The following is a 10,770-nucleotide window of genomic DNA, read 5'->3' on the forward strand; positions in this document are numbered from 1 at the left end:
GATGTTGTCAATAATTACACTACTGCAAATACTATTTCTCGCGCTATTGTGTGGTACTTTCAAGAACAGTGCTAGATGGAGCTGATACCCACAAAGTCGTACAGACCTATTTTCTACCCAGATGTGCAACGATATACGAAGCCGTTTTGACTTGCAATATACATACTCCATTGATTCTCAGAGCTACCTTATCAGATCAGTAAATTCAAGTGATAAAGTGGTGGTTAGCAGACAGCTGAAACTCCCGAACCGCTGAAATATACCATCAGTTTTAACATAGTGTCCCATCAGATATGATAGCTTTCATTAGAATTTGAAAAATTATCAAACTTTAAACGAATGCCTACATGTTTTGCTCATTAATCCAAGTTTATTTTACCGAGTACGTGAAACAGAAACGGAACCAGCATTTTGTATAATGTACATAGCCTGCATGGGGCACAAGTAAACAGCCACTAAATCATAATTATATTTTTCACAACGCATATATACCCCATACGAGATTCAGAAGGTAGTATTTCTCGGCTGTCCAAGACAATATATCCCTATCTACAACATTTTATTTACAAGTATCTACCCATCCGGAAATCTCGCGAGTTGGCTAGACAATTGCATTGCAATCCTTTCACTGATAGCTCTGGTATTCCGTCTCTCCAATACGTGAGTGCATGAAGTTCTTTTCCTTACCATATTCTACTGAGGCCTGGCCTTGGCCATACATCTTGTACTTGTAGATCATCAGACCCTCGAGGCCTACGGGTCCTCGTGCGTGTGTTCGGTTGGTGCTCACACCAATCTCTGCGCCAAAGCCATACCTGAACCCATCCGCAAACCTGGTTGAGGCATTGTGATATACTCCAGCCGAGTCTACAAGCCTCATAAACAAGTTCGCCCTCTCCTTACTTTCGGTCACAATTCCATCGGTGTGGTGTGACCCGTGTTCGTTGATGTGTTTGACAGCGTCCTGGAACGAGCTCACAATCTTGACCGCGATCACCAGGTCGAGGTGCTCGGTGTAGAAGGCTTGCTCAGTCGCTGCGGTTGCTTTACCTGTGTGTGACAGCAACGGCAGTGACTTCTCACAGGCCAGCATACTCACCCCAGCAGCAGCCAAGGCCTCCCCTACCTTTGGTAGCAAACTATCGGCTACATTCTCGTGCACAAGAAGTGTCTCAGTAGCATTACACGCCGCTGGATAGCTTGATTTGCCGTCAACAACCACACTGATCGCCTTCTGAAGATCCGCACTCTCGTCTAGGTACACCGAACAGATGCCGTCCGCATGGCCCAGCACCGGAATACGCGTGTTATTCTGCACGTGTTTGACAAGCGAATTAGACCCCCGTGGAATAACGAGATCGATGTACTTGTCCATCTCTAACAGAGCGGACACTTCCTCTCGACTGCTCACCAGTTGTACTAGGTCCTCAGGCACTCCAGGTACACGTTTGATACCCTCACGAACAGCGTTCACCAACACCTGATTGGAATGGTAAGCCTCCTTACCACCCTTTAGAATCACAGCATTACTGGATTTTAGACATAGACTCGAGATCTGGATGCAGCACTCGGGGCGTGCCTCGAATATAATGCAAATCACGCCCACTGGACAGCTTACACGGAATAAATCTAGGCCATCATCTAATCTCGTTGCAAGCGTGCACTTTCCTACTGGATCCTCAAGGGTCACCACGTCGTCCAGACCCGTCAAAAGGGTGTCATACTTGGCCCCATCACTGCCATTGAGATCCAGGCGTTTGAACAATGTGCTTGACAAGTTACCGGCCTCTACGGCGGCTTTGGCGTTCTCCAAGTCCAGCTTGTTGGCTGCAATTATATCTTCTTTGCGTTCGGAGAGGATCTTCTTGATGCTCTCAAGGGCGTCGTTCTTTTGTTCTGTGGTGCACATCTGCAGAGCCCATGAGGCCTCGCGACTACGGCGAGCGAGCGCCTCGATATCCTGTACGGCTTGACTTGTAGCTGTCATTTTTGGATAATATATAATAATCCTTTCTTTTTACTTGCTTATAATAAACGGAACTGTTGTTTACAATACCAAGTACACAGGAATTTTTAAGTGTTTAGTGTAAATAGAATTATGATAAATACATACTTTATTTCGCTCTATATTTATACACGCATTTATTTATTTTATTGTACACATTTTCACATTTTTCAAAATAATGATGGATATGGATGTCATACACACAAGATTGTCAACTGTCAAGATGTCAGGTGTCAGCACCTCTGCATGCGTTTTTTAAACGACAGGATTTACGTTTTCAGTGTCGTTCCTTAATTTTTTTTGAAAACATATCATCTGATTCCTGATATCGCAGGAAAAAGTTGTGAGAAAACGTAAAGAAAACGTATGAGCGCACGTGACTAGATATTTTTTTTGATTATCTGTATTTTTAGTAGAAAAGAAATGTATATGCCTTTTTTTTTTAAATGGAAAAAAAACGACATGCTTTTTGTCAAAGACTATCAGCTAAAAGTCTAGGTCCGGAAATCGCGAACAAACTCGCGAACACAAATGAATATCTCTAAATACAATCATAGAGACTATAGAGCCTCCTAAATTTATTTACACAATAATAAAGTCTTCATGCTCCAGTCTCTACTCTCTCTCCAGTCTCCACTCTCCAGCAGTGACTCTCCACAGTTAACCCTTAACTCTCCACAGTCCACTCTCAACTCTCCAACAGCCTATTTCACAAGCATACAGGCATAAATCCCTGGGCCTACATCCTTGCTTCGAAAGCTCATTTCGCATGACTATATCGCATAATATATTTTTTTTACGTACAATAAAGTTTGTACAGTACGTTCATACCTCGGATGACACATCATCTAGCTATCGAGAACACATCCTCTAGCTATTTCACGTCATGCCAATCATGAACAGTATCTCGAGCCTTGTAATCACGCCTTTCTTGATGGCCTCTATCGTACTGGCGTGTAGCTGCTTACCCAAGTCGAGCGAAGTACTCTACTGTCGTCCAGATGATGTCTGTGTCAAGTACTCTCAGACTGAACGTGTCGCTCAATGCTGATTTTACCATGATTATCCGTGTTGTACAAAGAGTTGAGGAACACTATAAGTCGTGAAACATTTCCCTACAGACGATCAAATTTGGAACTTCCGAACCTGTCCGAATTATATGCGACCGCGTCATGGCGCTTACGGCTGTGGAACCTATAATCTTAATATCTGGAAAACCTCACCTCGATACGGATGTCTGTGTTGCCCAACATACCATGAACCTATGAAATCGATTCAGGCGCTCAGATTAACTCAATGTCAGCAAGAACCCGATTGGACAGGCGGTGTTGGCAAGAAATCCCACTGGGAACCTAGATGGGATCTTAGAACGGTGCTAAACGGCGTTACGATGCGTCTGATTGATAGGTATTAATTGTGAGGACTTCGATTGATCTAGATGCAATTCAAGCGCTTGGCAACTGTGATGTCGATGATACACTAGTGGTTTCCCTGTATGACACGTGTATATGAGATGCGTGCACCGAGGCAACTACATATTGTATCATGATATTCTGTCCTAGTTTAGACTATCGCATTGTCAGGCGGTGAATTTTCGTTCGGATCTTGTATACTGGCAGTATACGCGAATGGGAACGCACATGTGAGCGTGAAGCATACAATGGAATGTTGGACTATATGTGCCGGTTCTTGAGTCACCATATTTGCACATTGATATGTGTACATTGCTTGAACTTGTCTGCCAGTGAAGATCATCTTTGTTTGTTACTCGCATATTATGGCGCATACTACAAAATTGCGAACTCGATACACACATCTTATCCTAGTTGACGGGTAGGCGGGAGATTGCGAGCGCCAATTAGATCCTCACATACAACCAGCCATCAGAATATGAAATAACGGTGAAACTACCTCATATTACGGCTTGTATCGTCTTGGTCTGCTTGTTTGTATTCCTTCTAGTTTTTAACTATTGTAGCAAGTCTGCTAATTATGAGTGCACTATCTCACATATATTCTGCATTATTGAATCGCATATAACAGTATTTTGTACCGTCATCAAATGTACTTCTGCATACGTAAAAATTTGCAATATATATACATATATATATATATCTATATATATGTATATATATATATATATATATCTATATATAAATATATATGTCTTATATATATATATATATACGTATATATATATATATAAATACCTATTGTAGATTTATATATCGTGATTCTGTGTGTCTGTGTGTTCCTATCTATCTATCAATCTACCAATCTATCTATATGTATGAATATATATATAGATGTATAGATACTGATATATATATATATAAATGTGTGTGTGTGTATGTGTGTGTTTGTATATGTATACGTAAGTGTATATATGTATGTATATATATATATATGTGTGTGTGTTTGATATTTGTATTGTAATTCTATAGATATATATATATACATATATGTTTATATGTTATATAAATAGATATATATACCCATATATGTATATATATATATATATGTATGTATAAATATAGATATATATATATATATATATATGTATATTTGTAGTTCTCTATACATATACACATATTTATGTATAAATACAAGTATATATATATGTATGTATATATACTAGGTTACATATATGTGTGCCTCTTTGTTGTTGTGAAAGTATTTGGAAATATGTGCATGAGGTCACTTGCCAGGATAGTAAGATTTTATTTGCTTACACGCGAATCCTCATTAGCCGCTTGCGGCATTGGGATAGGCGGTAGTGGAGCGATGCTACTGTATTGAAATACAGTTATTCTTCCAGTCAAACACCAATAGATATGAAGCTGGCCAATTACCTGACGGCAATATAATATAATATAAGCGTGTATACACTTATGTTTAGTTGCTCTTTGAATCACTTCTATACTTTTGGTGCACTCACTATATATACAGCTCCATCGCCCCGAGCTTTGTTTCTGCATGAACGTATATATTGAACATTGTTTTTATTTTTGCAATGTGTTCCTTTTGTTTTTGTTATTTATTCCTGTTTTAATAACAGAAAGCGAAAGTACATTCGAGTGTCAGCATGCATTTCACTTGGCTGTAAACTATATCTGGCTGCAATTATTTTGGCTTGTCGCCCGTGACATGGGATGGCTTGTATTTAACCTCATCGAATCGGATTGAAAGCCATACCCATCAGGTCCAACACCACGAGATAATGCGAGCGAGTGACATGTAGACAATAATAAATACTGGTCTGATGTAAGCAAGTTCAAAGTCCCATGCTTTCGAATATATGAAACCTTGAAAGCCAAGAAGTTTGATTTCTTATCGTGTCTCCGGTCCATGTGAGTATTTTTTACGTTTTATTTGCTATAGATTTTCTATGTTTAGACTATATTCGTATCCAAGTCAGCTGGCACCTCAACGACGCTTTCCACAACAGTATCGGCAGAACAGTTAGCTTCCTGATTATCATAAGTGGTGGTGGAATCCGCGTCACATCGATCGTATGTATATTCTACAACGAAGTTGGTGCCGTAGATACCTGTGATGGTAACCTCATTGTTGCCACCACCACCACTGACATTCGCATCACCTCCAGCGAGCGTCATTAGTTGCTTCACATCATCCTTACTCTTACCCACAAACGAGGCGAACTCGTCATCTTCGGGTGAAAATACGACTGTCTCGGCGGGCTCTTCGAAGTCAAAGGACATGACCTTGTTCCCCCCTGATTCGATACTATTGGTATCATCGGGGCCGGCCGCGAAAGCCTGGTTCATAATTTCTGCAAGGGTATCCGCAATGAACGAGGCTGTTTCCTTGAACAAGTGGCTGATGGACGTATCCAGTTCCACGCTGAACACCTGCGCGTCCCCACCCGTGTTCGTGATATCCACGTTTGCGTTGAGCGTCATTCCGGAGGAGAAGGACACGCTCGTCAACTCGGGGGCCACCACATCCGCATTCGCTACGTGATCGGGCAGGGTCTCGCCGCCGCGATAGAACGTGTCGATGGGTGTGAATGAGAAACTACCCAGTGTAAGACCGTTGTCAGCGTAGGTACACGTGCGCTTCCAAGTCTTGACGGAATTTGTTCCGGTGCATGGCTCGCGATCAGGGATGACGGCATACTTGCCCACCATACTGTCGTCATGACTACACCGGAGGCTCTTGCCGTTGCCAAAGTTGAATCTGGACGCGGGGCCCGGAGCCACGTCGATGGAGTAGATACCCACGACATTGCCCTGGCCACACGGCTGATCACACATCTCCTCGGTGAACGATTCCTGACACGCCTCTGTAGATATGAAGCAAAAAAAAACGTGTAAGAATCTGTAGAAAAAAATTAGCCGAGTTATAAAGCTGAAAGCCGAAAATAAGCAACAAATCAGAAGAAACAAAACCAAAATACTTACGGCATTTGGAGGCTGGACACTTCTCATCATCCGCGACAGTGTATCCGCTTCCATCTAACGATCGGATGCCTTCTCTACCGACATAAACCGCCAATGGATCGCCCTCCAAATGATCACACCAATTGCCGACACCAGAAGTCTTCCTGAAAATCATCTGCGTAACACATTGATCGTCGTTGTCAATGAGACAGATAGCGGGCTTGCCATCGACCTGGCCATCATTCCGCTGACTGAACTCACCCACACATGTACATTCACACGGACGGTATGTTGGCTCAATCGGGCAACCGCCCAGGTAGCCGGAGGGCTGAGCCTCCATAAGAGTCTTGTAGGTGGTTTCGATGTCGCCATTGAAAGTGTCCCTGGCGCTGCATCTGCAGTCTGAGTCAGTTTCTTCCCATTCACACTCACGTACCGGTTGGAGCTTACACTTGGAATTGCAAAACATAGTGCCGCCCTCGAAGTACCTATCGTCCGCAGGGTCGGAAGACCATGGACGATCGCACTCTTCGCCTTGAAGCGGGTCGACCACGCCATCTCCACAATAACTGCTGACGATTTTGCAGCCCACGCAAGTTTCTTTGCTGTTGAGTGAACCGTCCTCGGGACCTATATCGCACTCTTCGTTAGGATCGTTGATTCCGTTATAGCAAATACATTCACATTCGCCTTCATTCAAGCCCTCGGCGACTCCAGCTGAGAAAGTCAGCTCGTAGCCGTAGTTGTCAAGGCAGATCGGATTACCGTACATCGAGGCATCAGCTGTTTGCACATACGTTGAGTACATAATCTTTGTATCACAATCACACAGAGGTACACGCTTGGTTGTGCAATCTGCTATGGGTTCTAACTCACATGTAACTAAGCAGTAAGCCTTCCCTTCGTCGGCAGCCAAGAGGCCTCCACGCTCTCCAGCAACGTACTCACATTCCTCGTTATCTGTGATGGCGCCGTCTCCGCAGACTGTTTGCTCAACTGTACAAGGTGAACCACTTGCGGGCTCATCCGTAGTCTTGCGACAACGAGAATTGGCAGGGGGTGGATAGACGCCAAAATCGTCCTCGACGTTGCTACCCTCGATCGTGTAGTCGCATTCTTCAGCTCCCCACTTAACACCATCGCCACACGTGTTCTCCTCAAGCGTACACGCATCAGAGCAGTGGTGTGTTTCACTGGTACCGGCGAGGTAATCACACTCTTCGCCAAGTTCAAGGTTCAAAACACCATCACCACATTTGGCTGCTGCTGCCCAGTCTTCGTTGCGTGGAGAATCTAAGCAATAATCGTTATGGTCCTCAAAAGTCTCCCTCTCAGCTGCCACCGGGGTAGGGCACCAATTGTACTTGTATCGGATACGGAAGGATCCTCCAGCCAGGTTATTGACCACAAATTTCATACCAAATCCACCAACAGTTGTTGATGCTTTACCTATAAGGGTGACCGGTTGAGTACTACCTGCGGGACCTGAGAACATGTCGAAGTTAAGTTCATCGACGATTCCTTTCTGGTCATCGTTCGCGTAATACCCACCGGCTTGACTTGATAGAACCAACTGACCACCAGGTGAGATAAGGTGTACTTCCTCTTTCTTGGGTGAAACAGACTCGGAGAGAACTCCAGCGATCTCAAATTCGAGTGATGCGGCGAACACGGTGCTAGCCACAATATCGCCTGAGGTACCGGCGGCACGGGCATCGTCGATCGTCATATCACCAGTGACTTGACCTACAAGATGATAGTCGATGCTGCTGATAGGCACCGCCACAAGGGAAGAGTCATACTTGGGTAAATCAAGAGTATAGGTGAAATCTGTGGGTTGAAAGTGGGAATTTGTCATGCATACTCGTTGCCAAGATGCTAAGGCTGTGCACTCAGTGATAACACAGATGTCAGAGTCACATTGCTTGGTAGCATCCAAGAAGTCGAACTCGGGTACACCGCTTTCAGTGCCGCTGGCGGATCCTTTGGGTACAATCCACTTGTCAATTTCTTCCATATACTCACATTCTTCGGTCTTATCAAGAAGACCATCGTTGCAAGTACCGCAACAGTTAGAGCAGACGTTGTCAATACACTCTACGTCACCAGTAGTGTGGTCCTTGCGGCCATCACAAGAGGCAAACTCTGAACAAAGTTTCGGTACACAGCATTCATTACAACTATTGTCAACACACGCCTGCTCCGGGTCCGGTATGAACTGCCCGACGGGACAAGAACCGTCTTCGATACTTGAACAGTATTTGATAAGCTCATACACAAATGTGATTGTTCTGTCCTGATTAGGCTTTTTCTTGGTGGTTCCGTCTACTGTGCCGTCGCCGCCCTGTTCTTCAATAAGTCTGTATGCGGGATCCACATTAAGAACCTCAATTTTATAATTTGTTTCTCCAGTTGGAATTTTAAAGATGTTTTCGGAGTCCTTCGATGTGAATGATTCTTCGGCGTTCGCGGTGTTGGTTACGATAACCTGACCAACTAGTGGGTTACCCTCGGCGTCTTCTTGTCTTACGGTGATCACTGATTTGGGAATTTTGTTTTCCAAATATTCATTGTGCAGCTCGGTTGTTAAACAACATGTATCCACATTACACCCACCTGTGCACTGCTGCTGATCTAATTCTTCGGTATTGTGATAACCATCTCCAGGGCACTGGTAAGTATTGCAAAGTCGGATAATAGAGCCCATTGATCTGGGTACAAGGTTGCCTTGACGCTTACGGGCGCAGCAAATACTATCACCGTCAGCCATACTTTGTGCCGAAGCACATGCCACTATGGCACAGATTAAGCTTACTTGAATGACCTTCATTCTGTTTCCGATTCCGCTTACAGAGCGTGAAAATGTGTTGAAGCTTAACAGATTGAACTAGGACGCACTGAGAATTTTCTTTTTATATATCTTTTTTTAAATTTTTTTTTTAAAAGAGACTACTTTTATTGCATTCTTCTTCCTGTGTGTGAGAGAAGAAGTTAGAAGGCTAAATATGTATTTGTTTTTTTTTGGTTTTTACAAAAACTATAGTAAAATCCCCCGCTTCAAGAACCTACCTTTTTTTATTGCCCATCCCCTATTAAAAATAATCCGGGCAGGCATACTGAATACTGATTCTATAAAAATGACCAAATATTTCATTTCTTCCCATTATAGTGGGCTATGTTCTTCTCTGTATTTTTGTTTTGCCTATATATTTTGAAAAAAAACAAATTGTAGTGCAGGCTATCTACTGGTCTATGTTGTAAAGTTAAGCTTAACAAATGAAAATGCATCTGACTCTTTTGTATCACCTCCTGTTATTAATTTAAAAACTAAAATAAGAATAAACTACAAAGAACCGTTGTTTTTATGTTAAGTAGAGTACCTATTTTAAAATGTTTTGAGATATGAACTCTTCAAATTCCTTTTAGTTTTCAAATACTTTTTTATTTTTATAAAAAAACAAATATTAAAAAATGCAATAAACATCTTTACATCGAAACAAAAAAACAACTGGGACTATTTTTTCTATAAATAACAAAGAACCCAGAAAACGAAAATCCTGTTAAATACCAATCTTACAGCAGGGGATTGATACTTAATCAGGAATTGGATTGAAGAAAGTCATAAATAGTACCAATCGAAAGAGGGTATAAATACGAGCTCATGGATGCTTCTATGCATAGGTAAATATAATGATTGTCTATAACTATGTACGTGGTTAACCTTTCTTTTGAACAAAGATAGCTACAGTATTACTCCAAATAAATTACCTGCACTGTATTATTCTTTACTCTCCAATTGGTTGATATATGATTCACCGGCTTAAATCATCTACTTTAGTATTGTTTCGTTCATAAGACCCAAGTCGTACTCTGCAAAAGTATATTTTCACAATCTGCAGTTGATTGGCTGTACCCCTAATAATGAATATGGGCACTGCCACTGCAAATTGTATAGTATTTTTTACTCCTGCATGGTATTTCAGCCTGTAAAAGCCGGGCCTCCACATTAGAATCTTGAAATATAAACGTACTCTTAATAGTACGTAAAACGTACTCTAAAAAGTATGTAAACTCTTAAATGGGGTTTAACGGTTAATTTTACATATCAGATATTTGGACAAGGCCGTTAAAAGGCCCCAGTAAAATATCAAATATAAGATTTGGTCTAGTTCTATTAATAGAACTATATTAACCTTCCAAATCTATTCATATCTGAATACTTCGGTAGCGAGATGGCTCAACCGTACATAGGTTTCTAAGGACTATTGGCGTTGCTTAGTTTATCCTCCGTTCAGCCAACCAGATGTGCCAGTATAATGAATAAGTGGCAAGTTATTGGTTAATGCAATAACTATGGACATC

The 10,770-nt window shown here is 42.1% G+C and overlaps 2 protein-coding genes across 2 annotated transcripts; both read right to left on the reverse strand.

Annotated features, from left to right (window-relative positions):
* Nucleotides 1-538: 538 nt before the first annotated feature.
* SARC_10988 (glutamate-5-semialdehyde dehydrogenase) lies at nt 539-2,118 on the reverse strand. Its single transcript, XM_014294939.1, has one exon. It carries the CDS (start codon nt 1,985-1,987, stop codon nt 626-628), a length of 1,362 nt encoding a protein of 453 aa, XP_014150414.1. The 5' UTR covers nt 1,988-2,118; the 3' UTR covers nt 539-625.
* A 2,874-nt stretch (nt 2,119-4,992) lies between these two features.
* Nucleotides 4,993-9,362, reverse strand: SARC_10989 (hypothetical protein). Its single transcript, XM_014294940.1, has 2 exons — nt 6,430-9,362; nt 4,993-6,311 (listed from the first exon to the last, which is right to left on the reverse strand). The coding sequence occupies exons 1-2, from the start codon at nt 9,236-9,238 to the stop codon at nt 5,398-5,400; spliced, it is 3,723 nt and encodes a 1,240-aa protein (XP_014150415.1). The 5' UTR covers nt 9,239-9,362; the 3' UTR covers nt 4,993-5,397.
* Nucleotides 9,363-10,770: the final 1,408 nt, after the last annotated feature.

Source organism: Sphaeroforma arctica (genome assembly GCF_001186125.1).
Source record: "Sphaeroforma arctica JP610 unplaced genomic scaffold supercont1.1475, whole genome shotgun sequence".
In the NCBI taxonomy this organism is placed as follows: Eukaryota; class Ichthyosporea; order Ichthyophonida; genus Sphaeroforma; species Sphaeroforma arctica.